Genomic DNA, 26,166 nt, shown 5'->3' with positions numbered 1-26,166 from the left:
GTGAGGGAGTAGTGACTCTGTAGTGACTCTTAAGCTACAGCAGCTGGTGGAGTAGTGACTGGAACTGCTGCCTTTAGGTGCAAACGTTGCAGGTTTGAATCCCAGCTCTAGTACCCTTAAGCAAGGTGCTCATCCTAAAATATATCCACTAAATTATCCATCTGTATAAATAATGTTAAGTTGCTTTGGAGAAAAGAAGCAGCAGAACTTACATTTATTTATATAGCAGATGCTTTTCTCCAACATGACTTCCAGTGAACTCTATATAGTGTTATCAGCCCACACACCTTGTTCACCGTGGTGACTTACACTGCCAGATACACTACTTACAGTGGGTCACTCATCCATACATCAGTGGAATACACACACACACACACACACACTCTTTCTGTCATTGACACTATGGGGGAACCTGAACAGCATGATTTTGGAGTATGGGAGGAAACCAGAGCACCCAGAGGAAGCCCACACAGAGAACATGCAAACTCCACACAGACTGAGCAGGGATCAAACCCATGTCCTCTCGCACCACCCAGGCGCTGTGAGGCAGCAGCATGACTCACTCTGCCACTGTGCCCCCCACCATGGAAGGAATGAATGGGTAGGGGTGAAACAGCGTAGTGACTCTAGCGGTAAGGACCGACACTCTGGTCAGGAAAGGCTAAGATATGACACCGAACTCAGGCATCCTAAAATGTACACCATACTCAGGCTCCCTTATTTCTGAGATCTAATTCATAGTGTTGTAGACCGTTCTTCATATGCCTCGGATTCCTGTCCAGTTTGTGTGGTGTTTTGCATTCTCCTTTCCCTTCTGCACTTCCCTTGCAGAATTTCACTGCTCTTTATCTGCCGTTGAACCAGAGTTAACCACTCGGCTCTGCTTTCTTTTGATCTCGAATCTGCCATCTTTCTGCTCTCAGTCTTGTCTGCGGAGGTCAGTGACCGCGCAAGGCTGTCTGCTACGCTTCTTTGTTCTTCCATTTCCAAATCACAACCTTTTCCCTCTGTGGCGCCAGCAGTGCTGAGATTCATTCTGGTTCCGTCAGCCTTGTTCACCATTAACCTTCTGTTGCCTGCCTAGGTTGGTTACCTTGCAATACCGTGTTCCCACTGCTTAACTGTTCCTCACTCAGGAAAAAAAAAAAAAAAAAACTAATTTTTATATAATTCTATAACTGCAGTTTATTCTTCGGTGGCTTTTGTATTCTGTTTTGTACACCGGAACCAAGGTTAGCGTTGAACTGTGGTATTCAGGAAACAGACAAAATGTAGAATTTATTTCTTTATACTCTTGATATACATGGTTATAATATGAATATAATTAGAAAATTACTATAAAAATAAAATTACTGTAATTACTACAGGGTGGCAGAGCGAGTAGCGCTGCTGTCTCACGGTGCCTCGGTGGTGCAAGAGGACGTGGGTTCGATCTGTGTGGAGTTTGCATGTTCTCCCTGTGTCTGTGTGGGTTTCCTCTGAGTGCTCTGGTTTCCTTCCACACTCCAAAGACATGCTGTTCAGGTTCAAATGTATCAGGAGCTCCAAGTGAAGTGAGATCTCAAAGGATCACTTCTCCACTCTCTGAATTTGGTAAATTGGTCGGGGGGCGGGGAGGCAATGCGGTTATTTTGTGTGTAAAAAAAAAAGCCGTAAAAAAGGGAACACGTGCAAAATGTATTTAGCTAAGAGTAACAGGGGAAAACAATCAGGAAAGAGGCGATCTCCATGAAAACGAAAAGTGTTCCTACAGCACTGCTGGAATCGTGATGTAAAAATAAAACGGAAAACTGTCAAAAGACACACTTTCTTGTATTGACAATGATCACAAGTACTGTCACGATTAAATCAATGTCAGTTAAGTGTTCTGTGATTAAAGATATTCCAGATTTCTGTGTTTGAGACGTGCTGCCGTTTGACGTGGTAATCAATCCCCCGTCATATTCTGGTTAAGAGGCTGTCAATGCCAAAATGTTATTAAAAAGGCTGAATCAGCATGTCATGCCAGTCTACCATATTGAAAAAGTACAGAAACGAATTATTCAACATATATTATGTTTGTACAAATGGAACCCATGTTACAGTTTTGATCTCAAGGTGATATTAGCAGAATCAGTGCTTCTATTTATGTTAATTCTTTAAAATTGTCCAGTATATCTGTCTATATATAACACTATATTTTGAGTTACTGTAAACATCAAAAAAACCTTAATTTTACAACTGTTCATACAATATTGAAATACAAAAACGTATCTGTTCCACTCAGCAAGAGGTAAATTCCATAGCCCTTGCACTGGATTATTTTGTATTTGCATTTAATTGTGTTGCACTGCAATAACCTTATTGACGCACAGAACATACAAAGTATTTTGATTGCTTGTCCCCAGACCAGTTGAACAAGGACATCGGGCTGTGAGCTTTGGCAGTTAGGTGAATATTGAATTCTCATTGATCAATGACTCCGTCCAGAATAAATCAAAGTCAGCCTGACACCGTGCGCCTAGAGGGAGGTGTTTACAGTACACAGCAATCACGAATTGTTTCCGTGGCAATGAAACATATGGAGACATTTTCCGCTTGGAAAATATGTCAACTGGGCATAAATTCGCACAGATTTCTGGGCGTGAAACGTACATGTACCATACATGTTGCATGTGTTTATGTGAATATTTTACATGCAACATTTTTCAAGAATATTACTTTTAGGCAGATTTGATAATTTTCTCCAATCAAGACTGCATATTTACATTTACATTACATTTATTCATTTATTCATTTGATATCCGGATATCAAATGAGTCTAGGATATCTACTCAGCATCTGTTCTCCTGCACTAAATGGGTCACCGCACTGCTAAAATAATGCACTCAAATATAATGTGTTTAAACGCAGCCAAGTAATGATTATGCAGTGCTGATTTTGTGGCGAGACCTTGAGTATGTCCCACTGCACTGCTGTACCAAGAGCAAACCAAGGCTCCTCATTAGATCCCAACTGGGAAATCATTAACTTTAATACCAGGGGGACCGAGCCTCCTTAGTCTCTGTGCTGCCATCGTAGAACATGGTGGTGTTTTACGTTTATTTCATTGCTGTGGCATACAGATGAAGTATGATGAAGAACGCTGCTGCCCAAGTTGTGTTTGACTTGCCAAAGAGTTCCCATGTACCTCCTCTACTCGTTTCTCTGCACCAGCTTCCAAAAGCTGCCCGGATCATGTTTAAGACCCTGGTTATGGCCTACAAATGTATCAGTGGAACTGCTCCCAGATATCTAGAAGAGTTCATCATTTGCTACACCCCAACCAGACTGCAGACTGTCACTCAGAACTGCTGAATCCCTGTCCACATTTAAAAAGGGTCTTTAAACTCACCTCTTCCAGACTCACTTCACCCAACATCTCTTAAGTTCATGTAAAGTGTAAATGTTCATGCACTAAAACCCTAAGATGATGCCAGATAAACCTTTACACAGCTACTCCTGTAATGTAATGTAAATGTTTATACACACACACATTTTCAGAACCGCTCATCCCATACGGGGTCACGGGGAACCGGAGCCTACCCGGTAACACAGGGCGTAAGGCCGGAGGGGGAGGGGACACACCCAGGACGGGACGCCAGTCCATCTCAAGGCACCCCAAGCGGGACTTGAACCCCAGACCCACCAGAGAGCAGGACTGTGGTCCAACCCACTGTGCCACCGCTCCCCCCCCCCGTAAATGTTTATATATATCAGAAAAAAAAAAAATATTAGGGAGGTGATCAGGATTTATTGATATCCTGATAAAGTTTTATGCAGCTACTCGTGTGATGAACACATTGTATCTCTTCCTGCTAATGTAATGAACACATTTTATTTTCTATGAGATGTTCGTTGCTTTGGAGAAAAGCGTCTGACAAATGAATACATGTACATGTAAATATAAAAACACCATACTGATTAAAATTAATGTGCTATGATCTTGTACATGTGTAGCTCTAAGTTAGGTGGCACTGGACATTTTCATATGACTAATAAATTCTACTGGGAGAAAGAAGTGCAGCTCACCTTGATTTGGAAGCAGTTACTCCATGCAGAAATGAAAAATTATCTGGTTTTACTACTTTTAAGTAAGCCATGAGTTGCGTCTCTTTCAAAACACATACAGTAAGTCGTTTATTTTCCCTGTTCGCTTTGAACAAAACAGTAGTCAGTGGTACTCACTTACATTTACATATTTACATTCCTGTTTCTGCTGGATCAATGATGCTTATTGCCGAGGTAAAAATCTTAAAGCTGTGAACTATTAAAGTACATCAGATGTGAATTTCTGCTTACATATGTAGTGCAACAAGTATAATAATGAAATAATAGATGGTAATATAATCATGTAGTAAATAATGAAGCATAGTATATATGGTATAATCTATAATGTGGTAAGTGTGTATACACTAAATATACTATTATGTGACATTTACCTTCATTTAGATGACACTGCTCACAATTATTTAGCCATTTATACAGCTGGGTAATTTCACTGGAGCAATTTAGTGCAAGTACCTTGCTCAAGAGCACTACATCCAGAGAGGGGATCAAACCTGTGACCTTCAGATCCAAAGGCAGCAGCTTTAATCACTACATTACCAGCTGTCCTTGTGCATATATGTATGTGTGGGTGTTGAAAAAATGTATATAATGCGTTGTGATGAAATTTAATGGTAAAGTGATTAGCGCTGCTGTCGAACAGCGCCTGGGTGGTGCGAGAGGGCATGGGTTTGATCTCCATTCAGTCTGTGTGGAGTTCACATGTTGTCTGCATGGCTTTCCTCCAGGTGCTCTGGTTTCCTCCCACAATCCAAAGACATGCTGTTCAGGTTCCCCCATAGTGTGTGAGTGACAGAGAGAGAGAGTGTGTTCCACTGATGTATGGATGAGTGACCCAGTGTAAGTAGTGTATCTAGCAGTGTAAGTAACCACGGTGAATAAGGTGTGTGGGCTCATAACACTACACAGAGTTCACTGGAAGCTACTTTGGAGAAAAGGGTCTGCTAAATAAATAAATGTAAATGTAGTTGGACACAGTGAGCCCAGTACTGTTGATTACCTTCCACCGCTGCATGCGTGCATAGTCTTTACTGACTATGAGCCAAAATCACTGAGGCACGTGCTGTTCATCTGCTCTGCTTACAGGCAAAGTCCTATTTCAGTGCAACTGCCACAGGTCAGTAGCAATGTGGTTTAAATAAATAAAATCTATTAAACCATAGAAGGCAAAGCTCCCAAATGATCATTCACACCTAAGTCCACCTCAGTTTTTGTATAAATGTCAGCTTTGCAATATCATCTCAGAATTACTAAAAATATCTACAGAAAACATGAAAGTGTCAATGAAGCAGAAGCAGGAGTCTAATTCCAACTGGTTTATGCTAATTGCCATAAATAATAATCATTTATTATGTCATCAATAAATATCATTCATTGGATATTCTTGGATACTTGGATATACACTTTCACATTAAGTGTGACTGGGGGGGGGGGCGGTGGCGCAGCGGGCTTGGCCATGTCCCACTCCCTGGCAGGTCCAGGGCTCGAGCCCTGCTTGGGGCGCCTTGCGACGGACTGGCATCCCGCCCTGGCTGTGCTCCCCCCCCCCAGCCTTGCAGCAGTTTGCCGCGACCCCGCCTGAGACAAGCGGCTTCAGCCAGTGCGTGTGATTAAGTATGACTCAAAATATTACATAACGGTGCCACGCATTTCCAAGCTGAAAACAATACTTGACAGAATATTGTGACAATTATGGGATGAACAGCTTAATGCTGTAAATCAGTGATATTTCACTTTTCGAAGCTTAAATGATATGTCCGACAGGCTGCCAGTGAGACCACGCCCCTGCAACCCTCTGTGGGAGTCACACATGAATGCAGCCAATTGCAAGCTTTTTAATGATACTTTGGCAATTGTAGACATGTACCTCAGTGGGGTGTGTACCAGGTTTTTTGGAAAGTAATTATGTTTCCTTTTTTTAACTGATCTGTTATGAATAATGCCACAACATCAAGTTCTTACACATCTGATCCTTCCAGGGTCAGCTGTACATTTACCTTTATCTATTTAGCAGATGCTTTTCTCCCAAGTGACTTCCAATGAACTCTATGTAGTGCTATCAGCCCACACACCTTATTCACCATGGTGACTTACACTGGGTCACTCATCCATACATCAGTGGAACACACTCTCTGTCACTCATACCCTGTGGGGGAACCTGAACAGCATGTCTTTGGAGTGTGGGAGGAAACCAGAGCACCCCAAGGGAACACATGCAGACAACATGCAAACTCCACACAGACTGAGTGGAGATCGAACCCATGTCCTCTCGCACCACCCAGGCACCGTGAGACAGCAGTGCTACTCGCTGTGCCACCCATCCTCCCATACACTCCACCTACCCATCCAACTCCCAATCCAACCCCCCATCTATCTTACCCAAGTGAGAGTGTAGCAATCTGCAGGATACGATAGGAAACAGAGGGTGTAAAGCAGAGTACACCGCAATGCCAGACGGAATTCCAGCCCATTGCAGGGCGCACGAGAATTCGCTCAGACATTGACACTAAAGTGCAATTTAGACTCACCAAATCCCCTGAACAGTATGTCTTTTGGAACATGTGGGGAAATCCATGCTGGAGCACTGAATGAAAACACCACCATGAAGACCTACAACCACAAACCCCCAATCCATTTTTTTTCTATTAAAATCCAGCAACACGTTCAGCCTTTACTCAGCGATCTTCATCAGCACTGTACAGTCCATCATCCGTATGGTTTCCTCTCTGACAGAAAGTCCTAAATATTTCATTACCATTATTTTGTGTTTTCTTAGAGGCACATGAGAAGAGGCACCGTATGTGTCACACATACTAATGACAGGATATGTCCAAAGGCTTTTTCTGAAATATTGATACCTCCTCTTAATCCCCTTGACCACAATACGGCTTTTAATTTCCACATATTCCGAAGTATTTCATCATCGCCAAGTGATTTAACACACTGGCGTCCTGGTGTATTTTCAAACAGCTTCATATCCAATGAGCCCAACAAACTGATATTGCTCTTGGCATTGCAAATCAATATTTCTAATTAATTTGAATTATGAATATAGTGTGCTCCAGAATTCCCAAAGAAGCTCTCACTTCCACACTTTCAAAACACGTAAGCGAGTCTCGTGAAAAGAGTCGACTTAACAGGAACCTTTAATATCCATTTTAATGACCATATACTGCAAATTTTGTTATTGTTTCGTTACTCAGCCGATGCTTTTAACGAGATCGTCTATTCAAGCAAATTGGGATTTAAATGCTGCTATACAAGTTAAGTACCTTACACAAAGGTAATAAAAGATTACCTTTCCTGCATTTTGAACAGGTAACCCTCAGGTTAAATATTTATGTCTTTAACCACTTCCTAACCCAATGTGTCGGCTGGAAGTTGTATTGGATAACTGTCACCTGACAGGTCACTAAAGACCCCGGGCAACCGTGGCATATAAGCCATTATTGAATAACTATCTTACATAAATGCATTTCTGCATACATATTAGGCTAGATGACGCTACTGGTATCATCTTACAAGTTTTTAAACCGAACCAGTAAGGTGTCAGAAGAGCAGGCTCCATAATAAGTGAAAGGATGAATTTTCTTGACTGCAGATGTCAATTCTGAGTGGATTAAACACAAAATACACGGTTTAATAAAATCCAGCATAATAGGACAAATATTGACTTTTTTTTTTTTTTTTCACATTTTGTGTTAGACTTTGCAGAGTCTTCTCCTACTTTTTTAATAAGTAAATAATAATATTGTCGTCCACTGGACTGTCAGATCGTTCCAGTATCTGGTCACCCAAGGTCCTGTCATGCACAGATGAACTATATGTCTCTTTTGGGGATTTGGGGGACCAGTGAATCATATCGCAGCAGTAGACTGTACTCAAGTGCCATGCACTGAAGCTGAACCATGGCTTAGCGATCAGCTGCAGATGACGGTCAGCAGATGTGAGGTGGCATTAAGAAAGATGGACAGACTACCTTGCATTGCCTCTCTCCCCTATTCAGTCTTTGTGCAGAATTCACTTGAGTAGGGGACAGATTTGGGAGACTTAAAATGTGAAGTGCATAGGCCAAGACGGCCTGCGAGCCTCGCCAAGATGCAGAGACAGTTGAGACAATACAGGTGAACATGTCACAGTAAGTGCTGCCAACCTGAATAAATGCTGCACATCTGTTCTGACCAGACAGTGTGTAGATGCCAAAAAAGAGAGCTTGAACCGAGTGACTTCTCAAAGATTGTATCCGTTGTCTTGCAAAGACATACCTGATTTTACTTTGCGTTCACATTTATTCATTCGTGCTCACACTTTTCTCCAAAGCAACTTACAATATTAAGATTACAATTATTTACCCATTTATACAGCTAGGTATATTTTTAATGTAGCAATTTTAGGGAAAGTACTTTGCTCAAAGATGCTGCACCCAGTTGGGGGAAATCAAACCTACAACCTTTGGGTCCAATGGCAGCAGCACTAACTACTACACTACCAGCTGCCCCACTTATATGCTCATGTGTGATTCTAAAGTACAGTTAGTTTGTTACTTTCCAGCTTATGAACCAATGTTCATCACACGAGTAGCTGCATAAAATTTTATCAGAATATTCCTGATCACATTCTTAGTAATTTTTTTTTTTAATATATAAACATTTACATTACATTACAGGAGTAGCTGTGTAAAGGTTTATCCGGACATGATGTTAAAATTCTACTGCATGAATATTTATATCTTACATGAACTTAAGATGAACTTAAATGTGGACAGAGATTCAGCAGTTCTGAGTGAGAGGGGGAGGTCATTCCACCACAATGGAGTCAGAACCGAGAACCTCCATGCTTTACTTTTCATGGATGGGACCACCAAGTAGGCAGGTGCGGAAGAGTGTAGCAGTCTGGTTGGGGTGTAACGGATGATCAAGTCCTGTAGATATTATTATTATTATTATTATTATTATTATTATTATTATTTTTTTTTTATAGAGCGCTCTTCTCACACAGTGACACAGAGCACTTTAACACAGGCATACAGCAAGAAAAATTGATACAAACAAAGAAGACAGCGTCAGACAGGTATCAGCGTCCAAATAGACTAGTTAACATGAGACCCTTTCGCTTGTTGCTAAAAAAAACATGTGTGCCTACTTGAGTAGTTACTGCAATGTGTTACTGTGTTTTCAATGAGTACTTAATTCAGTGCTGTATTCTGAATGGCTCTGTCATGACCAACACTGTACTGCTCTTACAGATAATTTTTTCCCTTCTATTCAATATTTGGCACCCACAGAAAACACTTGGCATATAACAGCCAGCATATTTCAGTTAAGAAGTGACACATTGAAATCCTGTTGTGCTGCATTTACATACATTAATTCACTTAGGTGATGCTCCTTTCCAAAGCAACTTACCCTATTAAGGTACTTACAATTATTTACCCATTTATATAGCTGGGTAATTTTACTAGAGCAATGCAGGGTAAGGGCTTTGCTCAAGGGTACTACAGCCAGTGGTGTGAGAATCACACTTACAACCTTTGAGTCCAAAGGGAGTCACACTAACCACTACACTACCAGCTATCCCATAAATGTATAAACCCATAAAAACCCTTAAAACTAGTTTGTGCAGATAGTTCTTCAAACACCTGTGTGAAACATTTACAGTATAATGCGTTACATGGCAGAACCTATTCTACAGCTTTGGAATGATTAAGAACAAGAGCTGTATAATTGGCTGTGATTGTTAATAACCTGTTTTCAACGATTGCCTTGCTGGGTGTCATTTATTAAATACAGCCTGGAAATGCAAAGGACACAGCATGTGGCAACAAAAATTTAAAGCTGGACTGTAGACACTGATTGAGATTATACTCACAAAATTAATAGTATGTCTAAGACATGATTGCATGACATAAAGATACGTTATCAGCTAGATCAGGGACCAATTTATAAATCTGGATGTTTTGTATAAGAAAAACAAAACTGATTTAGGTTAAGTATCTGACCCAAGGCAGCAACATCACGACTGCCCTGTGGACTTGAACCTACACCCTTCTAATGTACGTGGTCACCTGATTACAAACATCAGTGGAGTTGGTCTTCCTGGAACTGTACACGCACACAGCCTGAAACTGCTTGTCCCAAATCGGGTCGTGGTGAACCGGAGCCGAACCCAGCAACACAGGACGCAAGGCTGGAGGGGGTTGGAGGGCACACCCAGGACGGCACCCCACGCAGGACTCAAACCCCAGACCCAATCTGGAACTGCAGTTCTGTGTTAAAAGACCATGACAAATGTAGGTCCTATCAGTTTAGGTTCTAAACTCTATTGCCCGTCAGTGTGCCATTGAGGACAGAGATTTAAGAAGTAAAAAAGCTGTATTGTTCATTGGTTACAAAGTGGTGCAGATGCTTACAACAGATGGTGACAATTTATTGACTCTCCTGCAACTCACTCACTAACAAATAGGACTTGTATGAAATTATCATATGAATAATGTGTGGAATTGTATGAAGTTTAGGGTAGCGGAGTGGTTAGCACTAGTGCCTTTGGATGTGAAAGGTTGCATGTTTGATGCCCACCTCTGACTGTAGTGCAATTAAGCAACGTCCTTATCCTAAATTACTCTGTAAAATTACCCAGCTGTATAAGTGGGTAAACAATTGTAAGTTGCTTTGGAGAAAAGCATCTACCCAGTGGATAAATGTAAATTATGTGCACATGTGATACTTCGGCAAAATAGCTACACAAATCATATACAGGTGGGCCCCGATTTATGATGGGGTTACGTTCTGCGAAACAGGTCGTAAGTCAAAAATGCTTTTAATACACCTAATACGCACCTCTGTGTGACAGACTGGGAGATGTGCATCGTGGCTGCTGCCCAGCATCGCGAATGATTATCGAACCGCGTATCGCTTGCCTGGGAAAAAAATCTAAATTCAAAATTCAAAGTACGGTTTCTATTGAATGTCTATGGTCGGCTCACCATCATAAAGTTGAAAAAAATCGCAAGTCGAACCATCGTAAATCGGGGTCCGCCTGTATTTAGTTGACACTTTTCCCTAAAGCAACTCAATGTTACACTACTTACACCTATTTACCCACTTGCACAGCTGAGTTATTTCTACCAGAGCGAGTCAGGATAAGTGCCTTACTCTCGAGAACTAGAGCAGGTGGCGGGATTTGAACCTCGGTCCTTCCAGGACAAGGCGGAAGTAATAAAGTTAGTAATAAACTATCAGACAAATGCTACAGAAACATAATAATGATGATAATTTTTTATTGTATTTATTTTCATTGTTGGGGGAATGTGATGTGAATTTGATGTTAGAAGCCGCTCATTAAAAGCGGCAATGAAAGAGATGTCTGAGACTGCTGAGAAGGCAAGTCAGCGGCTGTGAATGAGAAGAGAGCAGGGTGGTTGGGGTCACAGGTAGGAAGGAGGTGTGTTCAATTAGAGGCAGGTGACTGGTAATGGGAGGGGCAGCTGGTGGTAATTAAGGAGGTGTGTTCTTGTTAATTATGGTAGTTTAAATTTGTGAAGTGTTTGCTGGTGGGTATGAAGGCTGTCCATGATGGTTTGAGTTTGTGAAGGTGGTGTGTTTGCAGGTATGTATGGTGCTGTGCGTTAATTGGGGGGTAGCTGCATGTGTGTTGTGGTATTTGTTGAGGGTGAAGGATATCTAACATATTGGGGTGGGGGCCAGACTGTTGAGCCTTCTGGAAGTGTCATGGGCTTAATTCAGTGAAACACTGACAAAGGGAGGTGCCAACTTGACAACTTCAATGAAACACCCATGTTGGTACCCTGTGGTTGCGTTGGTTAGGGAGGGATGTTAAGCTTCTTGATCTTGAGTCAAGGAGCCATATCTTGAATGTTATTCTCCGTGGCTTCATGGTGAGGTCGGTTGGACTGGGTCCTTATGTACAGCCATTGTAATATATGCATGGGGTATAACATCTTGTCCTGTTCATCTTGAATGCATTTGATTTTTAAAATGTTTAACACTGACACAGCTGGAAAAAGGTACTGCAACTGATCCAGTGCTGATGGCCATACAGGTTGGTTGGTTAAACTCATGTGAAGTGTGAAATATTCCATAAAATTTGTAAGGATGAACCAAGGCTATACACCTAATGCTCACAAACAACCACTAAATTGTTTTGCTTTCCCCTGTACGTTACCGCACTTCGAAGGCCCGTTAGCAGAAGATGCAGGCCTACAGAAATTGCCTGGCGAGCAATGTACTATAAGCACTCCATCCTGATGGAGTGTGATAGTGGCTGCAGTACGAGTGATGATACACAAAGGAACTGGTGAGCGATTTGTACAACTCTAATTGTTCTCAGGTTCTCTGTACAGTTTCTTACATGTCAATTCTCACATTAAATATGGGTCACAATTTGATCATTAAACACTAAGGTGTTAGTGAGTTGATCATAATTATTAAACATACATGCACAGGTGATGACTCCAGCGTGGGCCATCCTACACTGATCTCTTTCCTATGTCACTGTGAAGTGCACTAGATCATGAGTTCACATCATTAACCACTATGTTCCCTGCTTTTCTTTTTCTGCCCAGCAGAAGTTGTGCTATTAATAAAAATAATTTTTCCAGTGCCCATACTTATCAAAATAGCTATACCTAAAAGGTTTAAATTCAGTTGATAGAGGGCAAATAAATGCTTCTAATTTGAGAGAACACTTTCCCAGTAAGATGTGGTTTCTATGGCAATGATAAAATATCATTTTACTTATTCATCTCCAATGATTTGCCACTACATTAAACCATTTATTCCTCCTCTGAGGCATATGATGAATAAACGTCTGCGAAGCGCCAGTTCTAACAAAGGCGCAGCACTTCGTAGGTAATCATCTGGGGTTGACACCAATTTCCCTCTAATGCAAGTGTGAGCGGTCTTTACACATAGTCTTGGCATACACAATACCATCCTTCCTGTAATTAACATCCCAGCTGGAAGCGTTGGCACCAATTGGCATCTCTTTTTATGTCATATCTGGAGATTACCACTTATGAAAGTAAATTGCATGTCAAGTTCAACATTTATTCAGGCAGCTACAACAGTGTAGAAGTTCTGGGCATGATGGTCTGCAGTTGGTGTATCAATATTTCATTACCTCTGAACTGCAGCACCTCTCAAAATAAGGTGCCGTCATAAAACATATAGACCCCTCTATTTTTCAACACTTTCGTTGTAGACTTTTTTTCAAAATGGATCGAAGTAATTTTTTTTTTTTTTTTTGCGTTCCATCAACACAGTAGTGTCATAATAAAGGGTATGAATACATATTCAAGTTAAATTTGCAAAAATCTAAACATGTTTCCGCTTTGTCATTATGGGCTATTGTGTCTCGACTGATGGCAAAAAGGATCAGTTAAATCCATTGGAAATAAACGCAACAAGAGTGTGGGGTTGGCAGGTGGTGGAGTTGAAGGGTCTGAATACTTTCTATGATCTGGGCCGTCTCATTTACAGCAAGCTTTCTTAACCTCCCTAATTAGCGAAACACTAATGTCAATATTATAAAGGACATCTTTTGGTAACCCTTTTTGGAATGAATGAGGATTCAGATCTTTTTAACCCCTTGTTGAAAGATTCTCTAGCTCTTGCTGATCTATGAAACGCAGTTGTCGGGGAACATTTTCTATGCTGTTATGAAAGTCGACTTGATGTCACAAACACTTGTGAGGAACAGCACACCTCTTCCTGTTAAGATGATAGACCAGCAGAAATTTGCCTGAATTCGAACATACTGAGTATCCAGAGAGCGACTCGGAAAGCAATTGAAAATCACGGTTGACTTGTGCAGCATTATACTTTGCATTATTTTGCATGTTCGCAAAGCCTGGTTGAGCTTCAAAAGTCTGTAAAAGATTTCGTTCGGAACGTAACAGGCAACAGCAGTAAATTGATCAAACAAATCAGTTGAGCTACTATTGTATAGATGCACATGTGGCTTTTCTCATCTATGCTTTCCCTCAAGCTTAGACTTTGAATCTCTTCTTTCATAGCCAACCCATTCCAAATTACACCAACTGACCAAGTCAGGTTTCAGGTTTTTTTTTTTTTTTTTTTCTGTAAGTCTTTCGTGCTGGAAATGTTAATCACAAAATCTCATTAGATTGAGATGAATTATTGGGGGACCAATGCATGGTGTATTATGCAATTAGCATTTTGCTGTATATCTCTTCTGGATCAGTATAACCCTCAATACCTTAACTTGCTCAGTAAGTTCCCTGCAATGTCAATATCCCATGATGCCTTTCTTTTCCTCTGTCTCCCTCCCTCCCCATTAAAAACAATTTGTCTTGACAACTGACTCATGTTAGTGATAAAAGGATGCTCCAGCTGCATAACAAGTGACTGTTTAGCATTCCAGAATTTGACAGTTAATTGTCTTCTGTTATGTATATCGATTCCTGATAAAAGTGCTGACTAACACCTGTCACTTCCACCTAGGAGTGGATAAGCAATTGTACGGAGTTTAATTTCCAGTCAGATTTAATGCTGAATCCAAAGACAAGTGGGAAAGGATAGGCTATACATTGCACATCTCTAATGAGAATGCAGAGTACACATACTTACAGCAATATTTTCTAACATCTACAAATGAGTAAATCAATCCTTGCAGCAGGCAAACCCCTTATTTTGATATTCTCAATTAACTTGCAAAATTTTTTAGCTTGTTGCTTAAATTGTTTCAAAATAATAAAGATGAGGGCATATTAAAATGAAGCTGAAACCATCGACAATTATTGAGCAGTTTGCTAGTCTAAATGCATGTAATTTGCCACTTAAAACAATTGTCACCTGGTTACATAACACTCATCTTGTATTTCGGTACGTGCACAACATAACACTCAAAACACAAACAATTTGAGTCTGCTGTTTCGCTAGTAAACACGGCATATTGCGTTCAGTAATATTACTGATGACAATTCTAAGGCAGGTATTAGGCCTGGAAGCTCCAGTGTTTTTGAGTTAAAGAAATACTTTAACCACTGGCAGTTTTGCGTGTTACAATAAACATAAAATGAATAAATGTAGAGAAGCTGGCTCATCAAATTTCAGTATGTTCCTATAGCAATTACCAAACCAAGCACAAAATTAACATTTTTGTATAAGTATTACATTACAGTGCTAATTAAATAATTACAAATGGATGTGATTTTCTCATTTCAGTGTCAAACATATTATTTATAACCTTTGATTAGCAGTGACATGAATCCCTAAAAGTGTGTGAACCCCTCATCCTTTAGTTTTACTGTGAAATATTAATTTAATGAGATGCAGCCTTTCTCATGCCATAGTAGGTGTGTAATGACCAGTTCCATATGTTGCTTTAGAGAAAATCATGTATAGTAGCAACATGGAAGTAATGCAGGTGTAAAAAGTGACCAAGTTACATTGGTTAAACTAATCAGGTGAATCATAAAATTATAGTACAATCATCATCAAGTCCAAGATTTAACATTGACTTGTATTTTTTTATACAACAATAATGACCATCTCTATAGGGTTCACATACTTTCAAGCAGCTCTGTATGTTACTTAACTTTCAGCCTATTTATACTTTAAGGTATTATTACTGTATCAATTTATGGTACGTAGCCTGATCAATGGTACAACAGCAGCAGCAACAGGATTCAAATCAGCAACCTTCCAAGTGGAAGGCAATAGGCCGGACCACTGCTCCATGCACTGGGCCCATGGATGAATAGTGTTGAATCACACGTCATGCACATTCTAAACAGTCTATGTTGGAGCCTGTAGAGCAATCAGAGCCAAGCATTCACTTTACTCATATTTATAGTATTGTGACATGGCACACATCCAGTGCACCTGAACAATATAGCTGCTGGAAAATTCCCTGGAACTGTTTCATGATCGTCTGTTTGAGTGTTGGTATGACTTGGGCTAACCCCCAACACTGAGCCATATTTTAGCGTGTGAGACTTTATTTCTTTTGATTGCTGAACAGTTTGATAGTAACCTTCGGTAAACTACACAACAATGCAAGCGCTTTTCTGTTATCCCTTCCATCCCTTCCTTGCTTACATAAAAAGCAGGACGATCAGTAGCATAGTGGTTAGTTACTGCCTTTGGATCCAAAAATCAAAGGTTCAATCTCCAACTGCAGTACCCTTGAGCAAGGCACTTGTCCTAAATTGTCTGAGGAAAATTACCCAGCTCAATAAATGATTAAATAACTATTGATAGCTTAATGCTGTAAGTTTCTTTAGTGAAAAGTGTTGGCTAAATGAATAAATGTAAATGGGAAACTGAAGCGTACACGGGTGGAACCATAAATTTCCTTAAGGATTTGCCGATAAAATGACATGATTTCCCCGCGCAAACAGCAAATGAAAGTAACTGCGTGATGCACTGTACCTGCAGAGACATTATTTCAAGGCTTTGTCAATTTTTTAATTATATTTGGATTTTCCTATGCAGCTGGTTGTGATTCAGGTGCACATCAGGTTCATTTTCGTTGGCTTTATACGCAGCCGGAGCAACGTGACTACGTTACTCCTGTTTGGGTCGGTAGAGACGAAAGAACAAAGCTTTCAAAGGTCATGAATATTTAAAAGCCGAATTTAATTGGCAGAGATCAACAGGTGGCCGAGCGCTCCGACTTGTCGCCATCCGCCATGAGATTAATTGCACACCATTTGTGCTCAAGAGATGTCTCTGCACCGGCTCGTTTTGAACCAAGAAAGCCTGTTTCAAGAAATGACACCAAAAAGCTGCTTCCAATTTGATTTCTATAAAACAGTCAGACATTATTAACACCCTTCAGCTGTGCTTCTTGATTGCACCTCAGCTCGACAATGGAAGAAAGCCTTCGGGGGGAAGTGTTGTCACTTAACGAAACTCACGAAAATCACAAGTTTCGTTCCAAACAATGGAAACCAATTATTGATCCAGGCACGTATTGGCTGATCGTAATGAAATGCGTTTCGTGATATTCTCATCATGCAGATGTACATTTCTTCTACAGCAAACGTGGTGGTTTCTCAGCAAGACTGCTGAAAGCAAAAGTAGAACCTATGTGATAAGTGCTTACTAGTCCTTTAATTTGATTTATATAAAATATAAAGGATTAATTTTATTTAATTCTTTATAGCAGTTAAAATTGTTTTAGCCATAGTATCGAGCACAAGTAAAAAGTAGTACTTGTAGTTACAAAGCAGGGTCATCTGACATTTTTGGCCAATAGTAATGGTTCAGGAGTCACACAAAAATCAATTTTATTTTTAAAAAATGTATTTGATTTTATTTAGGTGTAGTGTGAATTTGTGTCCCACTATAACTGAATTACCATGTGATTCAATAAAATTTAAAGTATTTATGGTAGCTTCAGTACAGATTCGTCATTCTGCAAGTCTTATGTGCCACATTACATGAAGTCGGGCCACGTGCTGGATGCCCCTTGTTCAGAGAATAGATGATTGGGAAAAAGCTACCTTTTGATTGGTATGGTTTCATTACTGAATTTAGTGTTTTAAACACGGTTACAAGAGTCCCTTCTAAAGACATGACAATACATGTTACCTAAGAGCTGATGAGTTGGCCTTCAGAATTATTTGTTCTTGTTTAAAAGTTTAGCGTTGCATACACACACATTGACTGAAACCGCTTGTCCCAAGCGAGGTCGCGGTGAACCGGAGCCTAACCTGGCAACACAGGGCGCAGGGCTGGAGGGGACACACCCAGGACGGGATGTCAGTCCATCGCAAAGCACCCCAGCAGGACTCGAACCCCAGACACACCATCAAAAAGCAGGACCCAGCCAAACCCGCTACGACCCCACCAGGACAAGTGGTTGCTTACGATGGATGTTACTAAGCTATAATAAACTTCCTAGTTTATTAAGAGCATTATTTTTGGAAGCATTACTCACTTTACAGCTTTTTCCCCCAAGTGCCTAAAACTTTTTTTCACAGTACTGTAATTCAGTTTGTACTCAGTCTAGGCACTAACATGAAAGTATGCAAGTAACCTGGAGAATTCATTTACAATAAATCAAACATATTTCCAGTAGTGTTAAAGAGCGGTTCGTGTTAAAACTTCAAACTGACAATGAAGTCCGTAATTTTTAATTAAAAATTTTACTCCATAATTTATGAAGTCAGCTCTGGAGTCGCAGTCGGAAGCAATTATTGGGTTACTGGAGTTGGAGTCCAGGATTTTGTGTATGGACTTCACAGCCCTGGCAGTCAGTCTGTCCGAAGTCAGACATGCATCACGCATCACAAACACCGCAGCTGTATAATCGAGACACGTTACCTGAACGGCATTTACTATAAAGTCGAAACCTGTAGTAAGGAGACAATCATTACCCACTTCCATACCCTCCCTTAACATGAAAACCATGCAAGTGATCGCAGTGAGTCGAAACCAACTCAAGGGCACTTATTGTACCCTACCTTATCCTACCCAATGGACAGATTCTCACGCAGAGTCTTCCCTTTAAGCCCTTAAAGCATCCCCCCAGACTACCGGTCCATCCCCCACCGAGCCTCACGCTCTGAAGTTTGCTCACCGCTGTAAAAGCAATCCTCGTTGTGCAGGACGGTGATCCTCTGGCGCTTCAGGCAAGCCGCACGGTGGAGCTGGCAGTGGTTTTCGTAGAGCGCTCCATCCGACCCGCATGCTGGTTTGTAGCGGGGTTTGCATCTGTCCAAACACTTACATGCCCCCAGGCCGCTCTCGGGGTCAATGACACAGTGTCGCCCTAGGCCACAGTACTTATTCTCACAAGACCCCAAGAACCTGCCGGGCTCCCAAAACCCTGAGAACAGACAAGAAAAGAAGAACCATGAAGCAGCTTAATATTTACATTTATTCATTTTGCCGACACATTTCTCCAAAGTGACTTAACACCAAGGTTGCAATTTACCCATTTATACTGGTGAGTAATTTTATTGGAGCAAATTTAGGGTAAGTACCTTGCTCAAGGGTACTACAGCCAGAGGTTGGGATTGAAGCGGCAACCTTTAGATCCCCTGGCTAATATAGTGTGATGGGTTTTTATTTACAGACATAACATCTGTTCTTTGTGCCATTACAGGAATTTATTCATGCATTAACATTATCTGTAATAGTCAGTGTACCTTCACAGGATTTTTATTTACACATCATCCAGACATCAATGAACGTTTACTCGGTTTTACATTGTATGGTCAATAAGTTGCAAACTATGTAATGGTGTAACAGCTCTAATGCAACCATAGCGTCACACAGAGGACGGTCTTAGAACTTGCTGACTGCACCATGTATTTACGCAGCATTATCACCCGTACACTGTGTACCTCATTGGATCATTGCCCACTTTAATATACACCAGGGCACCGTTATTTGTGTAACGTGATGAGAAACATTTGTTTTAAGATACTTTATTGTCATTATATGCAATACAATGGAATTTTGTGTGGCAGCTCTCAGAACAGCAGCAGAAAGAAGACATAAATAAGAATTAGATTAACATATTATTATTCATGAATTTATCTTGTATGAAAGTATTTGTCCTTTTATTGATCCATTTCTGGGCACAGTTTTCTGAGCAAACGACTTGAGAATACTTGGGACGGGGCGCGGGACAAAACACACTTTGAAGCAGTCAAAGTCACTTTCTTGAGCTGGAAGGCATCCAGCCTCTTATTACCCTTAGCGTTATGGTCCTTTATAAGATCCCCAGGGGGAAAAAGGAAGCAGCCCGCAATGAAATACAAAATATAACTTTGATTAAGGTGAGTGCATAGCTTTCTTTTTTAAAAAAACAAAAAAAAAAAAATCAGCCGATTCAGGTATATTGAACATTGTGTGGAGAAACTCAGATATTTTTCGGTGTGCCTGTTGACCAAATGTCATATGGAGCTTCATGTGATTCGCAGCTGAGTCACCGTGAGTCCGATCAGCTTTTTTGCACCGACTGAAAACTCACATGTTCGGCATTTGCTGCAGTTCCATGGTGCCAACTGTTCAGTCACTGGGCACTTTTTTTCCCCGTTTTCATTGCAACATACTTTTGTGATGAAATGTGCATTTTAATTAAGGAGCTCTCATTTTTGTAGAAATTATAATGATTGAATGCCAGGGTCCCTCTCCAGATATTAACAATAACTCAAATCTAACGGACGGTGAAAGCTGCAGATTAAATATTCATTATTTCTGGACTATCCCTGAGCTGAAATGTGTTTCTCTCTAATTATCTCAAAGGAACTGTGTGCCTCACTAAATTGGTGACCATAAAATAATTAATAAATGAGTCACAGTTAACACTAACAATGACAGAATTCTTCAGAATGTCATCTGCATTACTGCTAAACTTTTTTTTTGGGTCTAACGTCCCACCAGGCAACTTTTTTTATTATGAAAAAAATTCAGCGTAGCTGTGTAGAATGATGCTGAGATGCTTCCTTTGGAAACTGAACTCCATTGTGGAAATGTAGAAATACCCACAAGAAAACCTAAAAAAAAAAAAATCTTTTGTTTTCTGCAATTATCACAAGTGTTATCTCAGATCTGAGTGTGGTTCTCTTTGCAGTCCACGTGAATAAACAATGATAAATAAGCCCTGCTGACAAAAACATAAGTCCACCATAAAATAGACTTTATTATGTGAAGGAACAACTACATTTGCACTGCATCGCTGTGGACACAAATATTTTGTAGTTTTTTTTTTTTTTGGAATGCAAATGTACATTGTTTTAAAAAAATCTGTCTGAGGTCATGTTGCTTTAGAATTTTGTTCTTAAAGTTGTTTATTATGACTATTGTGCATAATAAATCACAGTTTAACAACGGTGTGGTGTCAGAGAATGTGGGTTCTATCCCTGCTCAGTCTGTGTAGATTGCATGTTCACTCCATGTCTGGGTGAGTTTACAACGGGTGCTCTGGTTTCCTGCCACACTTCAGAGACATGCAATTCAGATGAACTGGTGATGTTACATTGCCCACAGCGTGTGAGTGGGTATCTTGCGATTGACCGGCTTCCCGTCCAGGTCGTACCTCAGCCTAGCACCAAATGCTTCTGGAATAAGTTTCAATTCACCATGATCCTGCTTAGGACAAGTGATTATTGGCTGGGAGGATAATTTAACTTAAATATACCCGAAAAACTTTGAAAGCTTTCTTGTCTCTGGATCAATATGTCATTAGATATAATTTTTAAAACTGCTGGGTTTTTAAAAGTTTTTTATAAATAATTGATCTGATCCATTTCTTACATATTTAATCAGTTTCATACTTTCATAAGTACTATAAATACTCTGATTTGTGAAGTAATACACTATGTATAGTATAGGAACTACTATAGTATACCCTATAGTACCATCTAAGAAATGAGTAAAAAGACCTAATAATTGAACACTTTTGTAAAGAGCACTGCACCAGCAAACACCAGTGTGTGATCCATACTGTTTTTATTTATATCCACCTACAGCGCAATGATTACTGTATGGGAGGCTCTGTGGGAAGAGCCAAGAATCAATTTCGTCCAACGAGGGCGAGGAAGGGCAGTGCAGCGATCTATTGATATGCACACTACGTAGCAGCGGTTCCAAATGACATCAAAGACAAATTACTAATTTGGGTGTAATGGCTATTGATGATGGTAACTTTCGAAGGAGAAAGGGGCAGAAACCCAAGCGGTGTCAAACTCATGTTGAATTTCTCACCTAAAGAGGCCAGGCACACGGTTTGGTCATCATTCTGTATAGCACATTTTGTTTTCTGCTACCTCCTAGGGCTTTTAATATTTTTAAAGCATGTTGCCCACTAAATATCCCCTATAGCTTGTAATTTGCTGTGTTTGATTTGTAAGTGCTAAGCCTTGGGTCCCCAACTTATAGAACCACACTAAACCATTTCTACCGTAAAGAACTGTGTCTAGGAAGGAATTCCATTAGTTCATCTTCATCACTGCCGGTAATACTTTCACATGCTCAAAAATTAAAACCAACCCAAAGCACAACGTTTCCCAGTAAACTCCCTGTTTAAACTACAATATAAGACAAGATGACATTACAAGAGCACTTTGTTCGGCTGTGATTGCGGAAATCACAAGAACTCGCATGCAAGCCACCTCCCGCCCCCCTGTTTTCCATAACTAAAGCTGGAGCTCCACTGGGAGAGAACAGACTTGTAAACAAAGTGGCTTGAGGGTGGGGGTTGGGGGGGGGGGGGAGTCTCTGCCTGCATTAAATTAAAGATGTCCCAGAAGCGCCATTTCCAAAAAAAGACAAAACTTGAATGCTCAACTAGTAAACAGAACTAAACACAATTACCCAGTTATTGATATTGGAAAATTAACTGTGGTTTAAGAGTGTTCTTTAAGAAAAAAATTACATGATTTTTAGAGTAGATGTTTGCACATTAAAATTATGGGATATAACGTATCGGCATTTGTTGAACAAGTCCTATCTAATTAAATCCTAAAATTACATTCTGCATCGTTTTCCTAACATGGCCTTAATGACAGTTTAATCGCTGGGATCTGGAGCGAAGAGGCCGATGAAGAGGCAACGTTCGGTCCAGCTCCTTCGATGGTTCGGATTGCAACTGACCGGGGAATTGAAGGAAGGCCAGAATTAAAACCACCTCCAAAGTGGACATTGACTGGGGACTGAGGTCCTCAATGGGTTAATTATTCAGGCTTCTGAGGCCCTGCAGCTGCAGTACCGCGGTCAGAATGGCCAAAGCGCCAACTTAACAGCCCATGTATTGCCAGACCTCCCATATTTAACTTCTCTCATGTTATTTTTTGTTGTTTTAACTGTGCACATGGCATCCATGTGTTGATTTACCTCTTCACCATTTTCCTGATCAGTGCTGATTGTTGTCACGATCCTAAATTAAATAGCTTACAAATATTTTCAATTTACGATGATTCGACTTACGATTTTTCAACTTTGTGATGGTGAGCTGGCGATGGGCATTTAATAGAAACCGTGCTTCGAATCCCCCCCCCAAGGTAAATGAGATGCAGAGCGATACACTCATGATGCTGGGCAGTCTGTCACGCGGTCGCTATACAGATACCCCCCGTATCCAAGTTGTGTTTTGTGCATCCATAATGTCACACACGCCCATCTGTCTCCGGCTACTGGTGGGAAGTTGAAGAGGAAGGCAAGCACTCTTGAGGAGAGACTCAAGATAATTGCCCAGCATGAAGGCAGCAAGCCTGTAATAGCCTAGAATATGTGCGATGACTGTGATGTTCGGTAGGTTACGTGTATTAAACGCATTTTCAATTTACGATATTCAACATTTGATGGGTTTCGCGGAACATAACTCCGTCATAATTCAGGGACCACCTGTATATTAAGAGCTCTAGATACCTGCAAACAGGTGCTACAGCCAAACCCATGCATGCTTAGGCATCCTTTTATTAAACATATTTGACTTCAGATGTACTCTTCTCGTGCCAGCCCCATACAAATGAAAGTGGGAGACGGAGGATGCGAATCTGCAGCGGATGAGCTCAAACACAGAAATGACCTTAGATACAGTGAGAGAGAGAGAGGAATTCTCATTGGGAGAAAACGAAGCGTGAAGAATTTGTCATTAAAGCCTTTGACGTCCAAAATAATGTCTGACAAGCTAGATTATTCAGTAAATTCAATTCATTGTTCTCTCGCTATGTTCGCCGTGGCCCATTTAAACATATTAGAGGGCTCTGTCGTCTTTTTATTTTTTTTTTCTTCAAAGCTAGAGAGGCAAATTGATATTTCTGGTGCACAATGTCCCTCTCGCATTACAAGTTGGGTGGACTCGTCCTTCTCGATAGCTGCGAGCCTGCCGAGCGATTTGGCCGTGCAGCCGCATCGAGCTGCCCACATTGAAATGCATCCCCCACACCGTCTCAGCAAGCTGGGATATTTGTCAAGCGTTGCTGCGCTCCACTAATTGTCAACTCTTTTCATAAGTCCCACATCTAATTCACACAACATTAAGACATCCTTCATTTGACAACTAGCCATTGTGGGTTTTATAGGTTATGGATTCTGTTCACATTTAAGAATTTGATCCATAAATTCATGTTCAGCCCTCAAAGGATGCTTTGCATTTCATTAGAGGCACAATGTAGGGGGGAAAAAAAGAATGCTCTCACTTATGCAACCCTGCAAAAAAGCCTTGGATTTACTACCATTCAGGCTCGAATGACACCATTTCATCAGCCTGCAGTCACATGATTCCTTTTTGAAGAGATCTGGAGGCTCATAGCAATGTGGCGTTTGATTTAAAGAGCAGGAATCCAGGTTTGATTTTTGGTTTTCAAATCTGTGCTGCACTACCCTCTGGCAAAATGTACATTATCTTGGTGGGTCCTATAAAAATCCAGATGTATAAAATCCCAGTGACTATATGCTTATGTATCCTTAAATGCAGTAACGGAATAATGCAATAATTGCCCCAGAAACGGCACACATTCAGCTTTACTGTGTTACGTCTAGTGTACTGTACAATAACCATTTACCACAGCACTGTGTGTGTGTGTGTGTGTGTGTGTGTGTGTGTTGTGGGAGTGTAGCACAGCTCCATCTCTTCCACCAGACCCACTGAAAAGCAACCCTAAGGAAGCTGTGTGCCCACTGATGAAAGCAGCAGGTCATTATTCCATCCCTTATTCATGCATTTTTAAGAGTAAACATGTAAATAAAAGCCTTGAGCATTCAAAGCCCAGAACAAGATGCCAAGCTCTAATAGGAAATGCCTCTTGCTCCCTGCGACTGGATGAGTCTACCCATTTCTTTCACAATGCCGTCAGTCGAATCCGCTTTATTACGGAATTTAATTGTTTCGGGGCCTCGGTAAAAAGGTAGTTTATTTTTCTAAGTCTGTACCGATCACCAAAATAAAAATCACATGTTCAGATGTGGGGCAGAAGTAGCTGCCAGCAACATAGTAAACAAAATGATGAAAAACTCCACTGCTCAACACTGCACCAGACAAGTCTTCCCTCACCTGCTCCCCCTCCCCCATTTCTCCGCATACAGGTGGTCTCATATTTACGATGTGGTTACGTTCCCCGAAACCCATCGGAAGTTGAGAATGCATTTCATACGCACCTCTGTGTGACAAACTGGGAGATGCGGACCGCTGCCGCTGCCCAGCATTGTGAGAGAGTATCGCACCATATATCGCTTGCCTGGGAAAAAGCTCAATTCAAAATTCGAAGTACAGTTTCTACTCTCTGTATCGCCAGCTCACCATCGTAAAGTCGAAAAAAACCGTAAGCCGAACCATCCGAAGTCTGGACCACCTGTACTTTCCATACTTTCCGGCAGTCGTGTCCGGAAAAGTCATTATCCGGAGATACTGGCAAGGGGTGGTGGGTCTAAAAAGCTCAGCCATGCCCCCAGTCACTCGCCATCAAGCTCAGCCAGACCCAAGTCTGTGGTTCGAACCCTCCCCAGCACACTCGTATTACCTGAAATGTCATTTACAAATCTCTATGTTCAGCTGGTTTCCGAGTATATTGTATTTAGTGTGCAATTTCCAAGGCTAAACGTGGTATAAATTGAATAGAATTTTGTATTATATTTAAAGGTGTTAGTATGTTTTTATGCTAGGAGGGGGCGCAGTGGTGGGGTGGGCTGGACCGGGTCCTGCTCTCTGGTGGGTCTGGGGTTCGAGTCCCGCTTAGGGTGCCTTGCGGCGGACTGGCATCCGGTCCTGGGTGTGTCTCCCTCCCCCAGCCTTACGCCCTGAGTTGCCGGGTAGGCTCCGGTTCCCCGCGACCCCGTATGGACAAGCGGTTCAGACTGTGTGTGTGTGTGTGTGTGTGTGTGTGTGTGTGTGTGTGTGTGTGTGTGTGTGTGTGTGTGTGTGTGTGTGTGTATATATATATATATATATATATATATATATATATATATATATATATATATTTATGCTTGTACTGATCTGAACTGCAAGGGGTTTACGAAATTTGTCTTGGAAGCATTTTTGGATGCCAGCCGAAGTCCCTTATGCCTTGACTGCCTAAGGACTGGCCCGGTATAAGAATATCGCTGCCGATTTTGGCTGCAGCGTATCGGCGGGAATCCA

General features: G+C 41.0%; 1 protein-coding gene across 1 annotated transcript in view; it reads right to left on the bottom strand.

Annotated features, from left to right (window-relative positions):
• The window catches only part of LOC108930778 (follistatin-related protein 5-like), a 116,566-nt gene that overhangs the window by 61,645 nt on the left and 28,755 nt on the right, over window positions 1-26,166 (bottom strand). The window contains exon 4 of the mRNA XM_018746188.2: window positions 18,655-18,903. Within this exon, the coding sequence (XP_018601704.2) occupies window positions 18,655-18,903 (249 nt within the window). The remainder of the gene's footprint in view (window positions 1-18,654; window positions 18,904-26,166) is intronic.

This window comes from Scleropages formosus, chromosome 5 (assembly GCF_900964775.1).
Source record: "Scleropages formosus chromosome 5, fSclFor1.1, whole genome shotgun sequence".
Lineage (NCBI taxonomy): Eukaryota > Metazoa > Chordata > Actinopteri > Osteoglossiformes > Osteoglossidae > Scleropages > Scleropages formosus.
This window is presented reverse-complemented; position numbering and strand designations above follow the sequence as displayed.